This window comes from Empidonax traillii, unplaced genomic scaffold (genome assembly GCF_003031625.1).
Source record: "Empidonax traillii isolate 1590-97213 ecotype Southwest subspecies unplaced genomic scaffold, ASM303162v1 scaffold151:size923898, whole genome shotgun sequence".
In the NCBI taxonomy this organism is placed as follows: domain Eukaryota; kingdom Metazoa; phylum Chordata; class Aves; order Passeriformes; family Tyrannidae; genus Empidonax; species Empidonax traillii.
This window is the reverse complement of record NW_020955344.1, coordinates 157,326-170,511: the sequence shown is the minus strand read 5'-3', so window position 1 is coordinate 170,511 and position 13,186 is coordinate 157,326. Positions and strand designations below refer to the sequence as shown.

At 40.4% G+C, this 13,186-nt stretch overlaps 1 protein-coding gene across 2 annotated transcripts in view; it reads left to right on the top strand.

Annotated features, from left to right (window-relative positions):
• Window positions 1-13,186, top strand: part of TMEM255B (transmembrane protein 255B) — a 68,621-nt gene that overhangs the window by 42,132 nt on the left and 13,303 nt on the right. For both annotated transcript variants that reach the window (XM_027884651.1, XM_027884650.1), the window contains exons 5-6: window positions 9,757-9,837; window positions 13,096-13,181. In XM_027884651.1, the coding sequence (XP_027740452.1) occupies window positions 9,757-9,837; window positions 13,096-13,181 (167 nt within the window). The remainder of the gene's footprint in view (window positions 1-9,756; window positions 9,838-13,095; window positions 13,182-13,186) is intronic.

The window sequence follows — 13,186 nt, the reverse complement described above, 5'->3', positions numbered from 1 at the left end:
AGGCTGATGGGCCTTTCCTCCTGCCTTTGTCCCACAGAGAGTGTGGCCAAAAGTCATTGAAAGAAGACAACTTAACCTCCCCTAGGAGATCTATATCCATCTGAGAACAGACCTATAGGTCCGCATCAAGAAGTAACCTGTTTGTGCACATCATCTAGCAATGGGGCAGCTCCAGCATATGGAGACTTTTCATTTGACTGTAGCAGTACTACCAGACCATAAACCTCACTGAAATAAAGAAGAGTGAGGCTGAGGCTATCATTACAAAATATTTACATAAAGTAAAAATCAGTGAGGAAATACAAAGTGAGACAGATCCATGTATCCGTGTTTTTCACCCATGACAGTAAACAGGTACTCTTGAGAATGTACTGGTTTGAAAGACCTGAAATGAATATCTACTGCTCACAGGTATTAAGAGAAGAAGACTCTATAGAAGTAATCTTTCAAATCACATAGAAATCCTAAAAAGAGCTCCCGGAAAGCATGATGTGAAGTAAATGTGGTTTGTGAGAGTAAAGTTTTTAAGCCCCACCAGCTGCTTTTCCTATTTTTAGCACTGCAGTTGGGTTATTTCAGCACAGCAGAAAAGACATGTAGGGTCCTTAGGCTGGAGCACAGCATTTCTGGAAGAAGATTAGCTCTTAAATTCAGGCAAGGCAGATGTAGAAGCACAAAAAAAGAGCAAGTGCTGACTACAGTCTAGAGTGAAACTCTCAGCATTGCTCTCTTGTCATGACTTCACCCAAAGCACGCAACAAGACATTGTCACAACTGACTCTTAAGTCTTTAAACAACACTTAGAATGTAGTATTTGCACCAGGGGATCAGTAATGTGTTATTTGCATGTATTATTTGCACCAGGGGATCACTAATATATTGTAGTTACAGCAGGAGTATGGCATGGACAGAACCATCCTGTCTCTCAGTGTCACTCCATATCACTTCAAAGGGTTTGTTCAACTGTACATTTTGGAAACCTTGACTCTTAAGGCAGGGGCAATACATGTAGACATTGAATCAACACACACCAGCCAAGTCTGCAGATTAGATCAAAAGAACATGTGAAAACCTAATTTGAGGGCTTATAGTCTTTTAATATACTTTGCTTATTATTGGCTGAATTTGGAAAAAAATAGCAAAAAAAAAATGGAAAACATTCTGTTCCTGATTGTCCAGTTGATTGCAGCCCTAGGCAGTAGCATAACCTCAGGTCTAGGCTGCTGCACAGACATAAAACTATGGGAATTCCAGAAATGGCTTGTTCTTTTTTTTTTTTTTTTTCTAATCACTCACCCTTCCAAATCCCAGCCAGCATGCACTGCGCACACCCTGACAGCCCAGGACTTTCTGTGTTGTTAGTCAAGGTGATGCTATCAAGAGGACAAAACACAGAAGAAAAAGTAGGAAACAAACACTAGTATCACAGTTTTCTCCACTTACTGTTTCTGAAATGAAAATATTTGGAGGCCCACTTGATGAAGTAAAACTGAACTGACACATTTGGATTCAAAAACTGATTATGAGCTTGGTGGCTATGAGATAATAATTCTAGAAAAGATTGTCTTGGTGCATGGTCAAAACATGAAGCTGGTAGGAATTATCATAGAATGATAGAATCACTTAGGTTGGAAAAGACTTCTAAGATGATTGACTGTAAACTTAACACTGCCAAATCCATCAGTATAGGTAATTTTCTTCACAAAAATGTACTTTTCCAACTTCCTTATTTTCAAATAAAATTAAAACTTTTGATTTGGACAATTCCTGTCTTTCAGGCATTTCTCCATAACCTTCAGGACTTTATTTTCTAGCATTTGTACTTCCTTTCAGGGTCACAATGTTTTTTAAACCTGGGGCTTAGTAGCAACTACAGCATTGCAGATAGCTGCCAGACAAATGCCTACAGCCAATTTATTATGTGGTTTGCATTTCTTAGTGATTGAGAGAAATGGAGATGCAATGGCTGGTTCCAGTACTAGCCCTTTAGCATCCCTGACAGTGATGAAAGAGCACATCTTGGCAAAGGCCAGGAGCTGATCCCTGACACTCCCTCAAGAGCAGTCCCAGACACTGAAGAGAGAGAAACCTACTGAGCTCCATGATGGTGGTGGGCATCCCCAAGGCACTGGCCTGTCCAAGGAGACACAATGCTCTGTCCTGCCCAGAGAATCCTGCAGTGCAGTGAGCAATGACCCCTTTCTTTCCAGCTGCTGTCTGATATACAGAGGTTATGGAAATAATGCTGTTACTTGCAGAAATAAATGTTGATGAGGCATATGAGGAGCAGTATTTTAATAATTACATGTAAACTATGTGTACAAAAATATAACATCTTATGAATGATGGATAAGGCATTCTGTTGGTCTGCCAAGAGGTTAAAGATTCTTTAATAACACAAGAGAAGATGCAAGATCTGTAGGAAAATAGATAGTTTAAAATGGTTATTTGAATTAGTTTGTTTTCCAATAGTTGATGTGGATTCAATATTTGGAAATATGGACTTGGAGAGTTCAGAGGGTATTATTTCAGATCTTTTCTTAAAATCATTAAATTTTGCAAGATAAATTGTTTTCTGAAAACCACTTCTGCTCCAGAAACTGCAAACTGAAAACTGAATTGCAGGTTTAGCTGCCAGTGAGTAAAAGCCCAAAACAGTTGTCAAAAAAATCCACCCTTTTTCTGATTCCAGAAAGTATGATCATGTGCTTTATGTGGAGTTTGCAAGCCTGGGGAGCAAGCAGAAATATAAATTTTATTTCATTAAAACTGGTCCCACCTCACTTCAATATTGGTAATCATATAAGTTCCTTAATATCATCTTATCACAACCAATATGGAAAATGTTCGTACCATTTTTAAAAATGGACCTTTTTCATTTGTTTATGAGTGAAAGCACAAGGATGTTTGAATTAATCCCTCCTATAAATCCATTGAATCTCCCAGCAGTCTTCCTTAGAGAAACCCATCTTATTTGAGAGTGTTCTCGAAAAACACTGAGAAAGAGCCCTTGGTCAGAGGGAGAGAGGAATTACAAAAGATCTATAGCATTTCCTCCCATTATTTGTACAGGGCAGGATCCAACCACCTGTCCCCAGACAGTGATTCATTCTGCCTGCTTTCCCAGGCTCCTGATATGTTGGCACCTTCTTTTATGAGGTTCTTTGGTCTGAAAGCTCTCAGGTTTGTATGCTCCCATATGCCATGTGCTCTCAGATCCTCAGTGCAGGGCAGACACAGATATACTACCTAGTTGCTAATAATTTCTTTTTGTTCATATTTGCATGCCTGCTTTCAGAAAGTTATCAGAGAACCTGATCTTGAAGGGAGTTACAATCTCCAGAACACCCAAATGTTGGCACAAGCCTGAGCTGGCACTGAAGGGTGATGTTTCGGTCTGCTTTTAGGAGTAAACTTGAAAAATCTTGGCAGCTATACCTCTCCTATTCATTGCTAGCTATGATGTAGATGAAAAGGACCTACAAAAATGTTGTAGGAAGAAAATAGAAAATTAAAAACTTCAAGTTAATGGGCCACTAAAAAAAATACTCTGGTTTTGGCCCCTCAGTTTTATCTGTATTTGTTTTTTACATGTGCCCAGGATAGTTCTGTGTTCCCCAGGCCAACTGGCATGGTGAAGCCCACGTCCTTACTCTCAAAGTCTCTCTGAGTGTAAATGGCAATGTCCAAATTACTTACTGGGAATAGTTCTTGGCCCATGCTAATTTACAAATCATGCCCAGAAATTTTTTTGGACGAGTGATAGTTTGCCCAGGCCAAAGCCATCACTGGCACAGGTCTAACAATTTAATAGGCTAGGTGGTCAAGTTTCAGGCCTGGGAATGTTCCCTGGCAATGATTAATCTACACCTCTAGAAGCCATGGAAGTTAAGACTAAATAAATACTGTAAATGGAAAAAAATAGCCCTCACTATACAATTATTTCACTAAATTATTATCCATGTTTTGTAAAATGTAGCATACATTTCAATCAATACAGTTTAAGCCACATCTCAGTTTTCTGAAAGTGAGCTTACACATAAGGGAGATGGAATTTTCCCTATGTTATCCAAAATACAGCTGTTCTCCAAGGAAGCAAAACGTGGCATAGAAATATTTACTTTCCGTGCCTCACAAGAACCATCCAACATCCCCCTAGACATTTTATCAAATCCACCAAAGATACTGTTCAAAGAATACTTTCCTTACACAAAAAAGTGTATTGCAATGCTCCCACCATCAAGAAGAATATGGGTTTTCTATTGCATGCTCTTAAAATAAAGGAATCAACCAAACCAAACCCCTCTATATTTGGACCAAATCTTCTCTTCCTTGGCATAAAGCCTTCCATCTTGTCCATCTGTTTATCACTCTCAGGTTTTAATACACTGTAGAAAACTACTGAAATAAAAAACTGCAAGGAGATGGAGAATTACATTTTGCCCTGTAGGGTTCAAGGCTGATCGAGTCGGATTTGTCTGAAATTAAAGGGAATTACTGAGTGTCCTTATTTTCTTTCAACATGTCTGGAACTTCGACTGATGGCAATCTGACTGTATCTGCCCCATATGCACAAACACAGTCACACATAATTAGCTAAGAAATAATCTTTTTCCGGCGCTCAGAAGGATTGAATAAAACCTGTGCATTTTTCCTTTACTTCAATAAATAAAACCAAGCATACAACTACATTTTTATACAGAATTCTTCCTCTTTTTTGCCAGGTACTACATATTTTGCCCTCTGCATATATCAGCAGAGCTCTAACCAACAGAACTTTCCCATCTGCCCATTTCCAGTTGAAGAAAGTTACTCAAAGAAGCAGAGAAAGGGAATACATTATTCATTATATATTAATATATTATTAATATACTATTAATAATATTACACATTAGTGGGAGGTGTTGCATGGCTCTGTTTCAATAATAGTGATTGAGGAAGTTCCTGGTACCAAAGGATATTAACCTAGTTAAACAGAATATTGTTACTATATACTTTAAAGCTATTCTTATTAGATGAAATATATATATATATATATATGTATATATAGTATGTAAAAGCTGTGTCTCTACCAGTATTGCTATAAGCAGTAGAATCAAGAAGAATCAAGGACTGGTAGATATCCTATATTCGTACACACTCTGTTGTATGCAACGTGAAGTATTTTAAGAGCAGTCTGTCAGGACTACTTTTATAGCTTTAAAGTATGTCTCATTTGCCTTTGGTATTAGAGACTTGAGCAGGTGCTAATGTGGTGTGACATACTGTTGGATAATTTCTAAACACCTTTTAATATCTGTGTGGTGCCTTATTCACATAAACGCCTTAGCAGAGAGACAGACCACAGCATCTCTGTGGCATGAAATGGAAGCTTTTACCGTTGCAACCCTTAGGCATCCCCGGTATACCTCTGCTTTAAAGCTTTAGGTCTTAAATTCTATGGGTGTCTGGACAAAGTCAATGTTGTCTAATCTTGGTTATTTCTGTACACTTGATCATCACTCATTTATTTTGATTGCACATACGGATGAGTTTAGGAGAACAGGCTGAATGCAGAAGGCTGGCTGTATTGGTACAGCAGGCTTGCTGTTCAAAATTAGGTGCATGAAGGAAGGTACTTGTTTGCCATGATTGTTCATGCAAATGTATTAACTGTATTCACAGTGGTCGCTTCCATGTCGCAGCTCTGACCTTTTTGCTGCACAGCAATATGAAATTATAATAGCTGGTAGGGATTAATCAATCACCTCTCTCCCCAGGGAACAGTGCTGCTTCAGTCACAAGCACACTTGGATGAAAAGCATATTGTCTTCTCCCTCAAAGACCAAGCCAATAAATGGACAAATTTCTTTTTAAGAGGAAGGAGGTGTAAAGGGTACTAAAACTGCGTAAGCCAGGAGATCAGGACCAAAGTGAGGGTCTTTCTGCACTTGATGGAGGCAGATTAGACAGCTCTCTCACTGCTTTTAGTAAGATACAGAGGTGTCTGTGGAGAGTATCTTAGCATTCAGGGTCAGACACAGCCTCACAGTGTGGTGCAGTGGTGTCACACAGCAGCAATCTGTAATAAGGGCAGGAGTGCCCAGAAGGTAAGGTCAGGGAATATCTGTCTCCAGGTCCTAAGTTATGTCTGCTAAATTCATAACCTGGGATACTTTGAGAGAACTTGCTAGTGTGCTCATACCCTGACGTAGACTCTGACTGTCTTCACAGAATCACAGAGTTGCTGAGACTGGGCAGAACCTCTGGAGATTTCTAATCCAACCACCTCTGCTGAGAGCAGTGTCAGCTATCACAGGTTGCTCAGAACTGTATCCAGTTTGAGTATCTCCAGAGATGGAGACTCCACAACCACTCTGGGAAACCTGTTCCAGTGTTTAATGACCTAAATAAATTAGAAAAAGCTTCTTATTATGTTTAAATGGAATTTACTGTATTTCAGTTTGTGCACATTGCCTCTTGTCCTTTTTCTGGATACTACTGAGATAAGTCTGGCTTCATCTTCTTTACTTCCCCCATCAGGTATTGGTACCTACTGATACGGTACGTGGGAGCCTTCTCTTGTCTAGGCTGAACATTCCCAGCTCTAAGCTGCCTTTCATATGACAGATGCTCCAGTGTTTTATTTAGCAGACCGTGCTCATGATCTCTGTCATATGGCAGAGCACAGCACTTTGTCCAGCATTCCAGATATATCTCAACAGTGCTGAGTAGAGAGGAAGGATCATTTCCCTAGACCTTCTGGTGATGCTGCTTTCCAGGCAGTCAGGCCCCAGTCTTTTCTGGTACATGGGATTATTCCTCCCCAGGTGCAGGATTTAGCATTTCCCTGTGCTGAACCTTTAGAGATTCCTGTGGGCCATTTCTCCAGCCCAGGTCCCTCTGAACAATAACACGGTCCTCTGGTGTTTCAGCCACTCATTCCACTTTTGTGTCATCTACTAGCTAGTGGAGGGTGCACTCTACCCATCATCCCGTTCAGTAATAAAGATGTTGCACAATATTGTCCCTAGTATTGACCCCTGGAGTAGACAAGTACTGCGTCACCGCCAGCTGGACTTCATGTCACTGATCACAACACCATGACCCCAGCAGTTCTGCCAGCATTCAGTCCACCTCACTGTTCATTTTTTTAGCTCATACTTCATCAGCTGGTCTGCAAGAATGAGAGACTGTTTGAGTCATTACTGAAGCGAAGGTAAAAAACGTCCAGAAACAGATGAGTGAGAAGCTCCACTCATCCACCAAGCCAGTCACATCATTGTAGAGGGTTAACGGATTGGTTAGACAGGATTCTCCTTTTTTAAATCCATATTGAACACTCCCCATCACCTTCCTGTCCTTGAGATGATTGGGAATGGTTTCCAAGATTATTTGCTCCATCACCTTCCACCAGTGCGCAGTTCCCTTGATTCTCTTTCTTGCCATTCATGAAAATGGGATGTATCACCAGTTTGTTTAAATGCTCCCTAACCTGATCCTCCTCCAACAAAGGTAAGTCTTTCTTGCCCCAGATTTTCCTACTGGTCTTCACTGAAGACTGAGGCAAGGAAGGCATTGAATACCTCAGCCTTTACTATGTCTTTTGTCACCAGGTTGCCAGTCTTATTCAGTATTGTGCACATATTCTTTCTGATCTCTCTTTTGCTGCTCATACACCCATAGAAGCCCTTCTTGTTGTCCTTTGCAGCCCTTGCTGGATTGAATTCCAGGCGGGCTTGGGCCTTCCTAAACCCATCCCTGCATGCTCATATAATTTCTTTATTTTCCTCCCTGGTGACTTTCCCCTGTTTGCACTTCTTGTAGACTTTCTTTTTGTGTTTGAGTTACATCTGGAACTCCTTGTTCATCCACACAGGCCTCATTCTGCCTTTGGTTGATTTCCTGCTAGTTGGGATGAAGTGTTCCTAAGTTTGGAAGAGGTGAACCTTGAATCCTGTTCTCCCGGACCTCACTGCTTTCCAGGACTGTATCCCACTGGATTCTTCCAAGCAGATCACTGAATAGGCCAAAGTCTCCTTTCCTCAAGTTCAGGGTTGGGATCCTTCTCTTCCCTGCTGCCTCCTCTCCAGATTCTGAACCCTACCACCTCATTATTAGGGGCAAGGTTGCCCCTCACCTTCACATCCCTGACCAATCTCTCCTTGTTTGTAAGTATGAGACCCAGCAGAGCTCCTCTTCTTGTCAGCTCCTTGTTCTGGCAGAGAAACTACAACCCTGTTAGACCTCCCAACCAGATCTGTCCCTGGAAGTCATGGCTAAATGCTAATTCTTTCCCAGGACTATGGAAGAATGTTGACCTAGTTCAAGATACGGCATGCTGTTTGTGTGGTATTTGCTTTTCCTCTAGAGTAAAAGAGTTACTGAAGCATTTTTTCTTACACTTGTGTAATATAAATTAATATTTTTAGATGCAGGAAGCTAAACTTTCCCTAACCCTTGGGAGTTGGTGTCCAAACTTCCTTGCGTTTGCCAGGGTAATCAAAAAGGAAAACAAGCTGATGGAGGAGCTTTACTCATTGATCTGTCTGCATTCCTGCCTAGCTCTGCATTTTAACTAATTATGTGTTTTGGGTCAGCAGATTTGTACGGTTCACACTTCATAATCCAACAAGCGTAGAACACTCAAAAGTGGTCTGAAGTAGTGCAGATATTTCTGCAATTTCTGTGTTATTCCTGGATGGATTTTAACACTTTAAAATGAAGTGAAAGTTAATCAGTGCAGATTTCTGCCAACAACTTAAATAGTCCTTTGCTTGTAAGTTAGTATGGAAAGAGGGGATGGCAGGCAGTGGGTGCCCATCTTCTCTCTTGGAAGTGGTCTGACTGACATACTAGGGAGCACTTGAGTCCTTTGGAAGGCACAGATCAGGACTAGGTAAGTGACAGAAAATTGAAAAAGTCTCTTCTTATTTTTTTTTTTTTCAAGTATAAGTAATTCCCACACTGTTTTGGAATAGACATTGGACCACAGAGGACTCAAGTTGTTGAATCCTCCCAGGGCAAATATGGTCTAGTCCTGAAACTGAGTGAGGTATGCACCCTCTAGCCTTCAAAGTGGCCATTAGCCAAGGTCAGAAACACACATCTTCCATCTGGCCAAGGATATTTCATTGTGTTCTTCCTTTATGTTAGTTTGTGGGAACTGTTACAAGCAAAACATGAAATATGAGCAGCGAATGCATATTTTGCAATAAATGAAACCAAACAGTGCAAATTTGCCTTCTCTTTATGCCCTAATTTCCCCATTATTCTTTGTTTTGCTTTTGGGGTTTGAAGTGTGTGTTGTAAGTGGAACGCTCAAAGTATTACATATTTTACTTTGTTTTCTTTATGAATATTGTTGAAATCCTTTAAAAACAGAGTCCCGTATCCTGAAAAAAGCAAAGTAAATCTTGGTGCTAGGTAAGACACTGCACCAGAAAAAAGAGTGGCTGGACCATTCTCACAGAGAAGTACTTTTTGACATCAAGCAAGGAAGTGGTTAAATGCCAAGGGTGATGCCTTCTTAATAGAGGTGATCAACACAGAGAAAAATAAATGATACTTGCATAGCTTAGTGGTGGACTGAGGAAGGAAAAGAGGAGAACCATTCTGGAAAGAAAGCCAGCAAAGGTGTGTGTGAGCTGCTTACCCAAGTGACTGCATTGGCTTTGGCTCCCCAGAGCTGTAAGCATTTGGAATGGGGACATGGGACATGGTGCCTTCACACTTCCTCCAAACCACTTACTATTTTGGCTTCTCTTTTCTTTACAGGAACCCAGACCTTTGTATAACAAAAGGTGCCAGTTTTATTCAAGTGGAATAGGATTTCTATATGATGCCTACCAGACAGAGGTAAACAAACTCAACTCATCATGTGTTTATTTTGCTGTGCTTTGAGGGGCTGGGGAGGAGGGAGGTGGATGTTTGACAGCATGTCTATGCATGTAGGTCATGGGTAGAGAGAAACTCCACTATTGTTTCTCCAACAAGTGACTCCCTGCTTGTCCAAGCCTCTGATGATTGCAAATCACTATAGTCAGTGAGGCTGTGATTCATCATTGGTGTTTCTATCCAGTACACTACTCTGGGACTGGAATGATTCCTAGTCTATCTATGCTGTATAATAGTTGTCTGGAATGTGTTTGTCACATTGGCTTCTTTCTCCAAGGAGGTTTTTGTAGACTCCAAGTGGAATAGGAAATACCTAAATTAATCCACTTGTATTGTCCAGAAGACTTCAAATCTCTATATTTATCCAGCACAGGCCAAAAACATCAGTGGTCTCAATGCAGCTTTTTTATCTCAATGACATCAACATGGCTGGAAAAGTGCCCATACCCAAATGGCTAGCCTCCTGAGAAGTCCAGACTGAGTTTCTTTTGCTATTTTATTATTGTGGTAAATTGGTGGGAGTGAAAAGAAAGGCAGAGCAGGATTGAGAACAGCTAGATAGTAGTATAACTTTCAAGAAGCCAGATGTCCTTCATCACTATCCCTCCCATGGCTAAGAAAAGGTGTATGGGGAATGTTACCACCAAAAATTCTAGAAAGCTTAGCAAAGTATGCTACCAGGTTAAGCAGCTCCTTAAATCTTGTTGCCAGGGCACCCCATTGTTGATTCCAGAAAATGTATGACAAAAATATTTCAATTATCTCCTTGACTGAAGACCTGCCCAGACAAACTTATGAAGTGTGACAACACTCTTTACTTAAGTTTTGTTCCGTGCTCTTCTAAAGTGTGCTTGCACACTCAGACACATAGCCTGAGAAATGCCTCTGATTCCTGTAAAAAGCATGTGGTTGGCATCACAGTGACCACAGCTCATTGCAGGTGACCCCAGCCTTGAGCTTTTACCAGATTGTTTTCTTCAGCTCTGCTGTTTCTGGGAATGTCTAAAGCTGGGCCACCCAGAACTCTTTCCTCTATTCCGGCAAAAAAAACCCCAACAAGTATCTTTTAAAAGTGGGGGTAGTTTTTAATAACATGCTTGTCTGGTTGTCCACTGATGTAGAGTCAGCTTGTGCTAATTCAGAGTTAAGGATCCATGGCATTTGTACTTGGCTTTTACTTTTCCAAAGTTGGCCAGCTAGTGAGCAGGGGACATGCTCTGCATGCCAGGCAAACATTTAAATAGGAAGAACAGATTGTTTACTGAGTGCAAGTTTCCTTTTGATTGCCATCTCTCACCTGTAAGTGGTCTACAGCTCATTTGGTTTGCCTGTTTCAGTTCTCTTTGATTAAAGCAGAAATAATTCTGTTGTCTTGCAATTACTGTGAGATAAGAACATCTCTTCAATTGGTGCTGAGAAGATAGAAAGTCACAAACATCCAGGACATGAAAAAGCTCAATGTCTGGTTACTGAAAGGAAATAATAGGTCTTGACATGCAGAATACCAAAAAATGACCTGTTTCCACCACCCATGCTCACACCACACAGTAACTTGTTTATTTTAGTTTTTTCACTGCTCTCCCAAAAAGAAGTGTCTTGTTCTTTGCATGTTTTAAAAATGCTGTCATAAAAATAGACGACTACAGTAACTTCCTTGGCCAATAATATGTGTCTTGTAGTTTAGAAGCAGCTAAAAAATTGTTTAAGTTCTTGCTGATCTCCCTCTCTTGTATGTCTAGCCTTCTATATTAAAAGGGGCAGTCTGGCCTATTTATTGCTCAGAGAGGGGAAAACTCATTTTATTTCCTATCAGAAATGGTCCCCAAACCATGCAGCAGAACAAACCACCCTTTACCAGCCCATTCCATCTTACAAAGCCCTACTATCCCAATCATGCATGTGTAATGGGAAAAGGCCTAGGTCCTAGGCCATTTTCACTGCATACAGGTGGTCAAAACCAAAGTCTTAAGTGCAAAAGCTTTAGAGCATCCCGCAAAATGTCTGTGGTAGTGAATGCATTGGCACACTGTGCTCCGGGATCACTTTCGAAACTACTTTGAGAAGCACATTCATGGCTAAGCAGAACTGTCTGACAGAAACTTCTCAAAAGCAGACATGCTCCTTCTACTTTTTCCTTATGAGGATTTTTCCATTCAACAATATATTTTATTTGCATTTTGTGAACAAAATACTTCTCCGTGGTTATATTTTTTCCATCAAAAAAAAAAGCTATAGAAAAAACGTATTTTCTAACCTGTTAGCTTTTAAAACCTGAGAGCTCTCTAGGATTTCAAAGTCAATAAGCTAAAAATCTTTCAGAAAAAAATGCCTTACATATAAAATATTTCAATTGGTCTGTAGTGCCAAATAGAAGTGATTAATGCTTACCACACTTAAGAAGTCATTAAAATGATTTCTTGTCTGGGTAGAGTGGTGTACATGTGTCTGCCTTTATTGTTCTAACATCTGTCCATCCCTCTAATTCCTGCTCACACAGTTTTTCCTGTTTTTCAGTTTTCTATTCCAAAGCCTGCAGTAAATGATGCTTATTTACTGGAGTGCTTGGATCTTTTCTGAATGGTTTTGTTTGTGAGTTTGGAGATTGTTCTTTCTGGTGTTCCTAATTATTTCCTTCTTCAGGAGGTTTTTACTGAAAGGAGAGAGCTCACATTTATTGAAAGCTGTTCAGATGAATTGACTCCTTTGCCCATTTCCCCACTATAATGGACTGGTATTCTTATCCACTTCGGTGACATTCTGTAGTGTATCTGTCAAGACATGGAGACATGGTCTCCGTGTCACAGCTGTAGAGATCCAAATCTCATGGCTGCAGACTCTGGGTTTCAGCAGCATAGCATCAGGTAGTGCAGCAAAATGCTTAAAACTCTGACAGCCCTGGCTGCAGGCTGGTGCTGAGGGCTCTGGGCTTCATAGTGCAAATGCACTCAGACTCTGGGGCTGACATCCTGGTTAAAACTCCTAGGAGCTCAGGGATGTCCTTTTGGCCTGTGGTTGTAGATTTTGGAATATCAGTATCTTTCTGCACAACAGGTAATAAAACTTGACACTGAAGTTTTGGTTTTTTTGTGTGGTTGGTGTTTTTTTGTTTGTTTGTTTGTTTGTTTTGTTTGTTTGTTTTTTTTCTTCTTGTGGTCAGTAGGATGATTTACACAACAGTGAAACACTGAGAATAAAGGTCACTCTCTTCTTTTTTGGCAGGTGACATGTCATACCTTAAACAGCAAGTGCCAGCTGAAAATAAAGAGTAACACATGCTATTGCTGTGATCTGTACAACTGTGAGAAGTAAG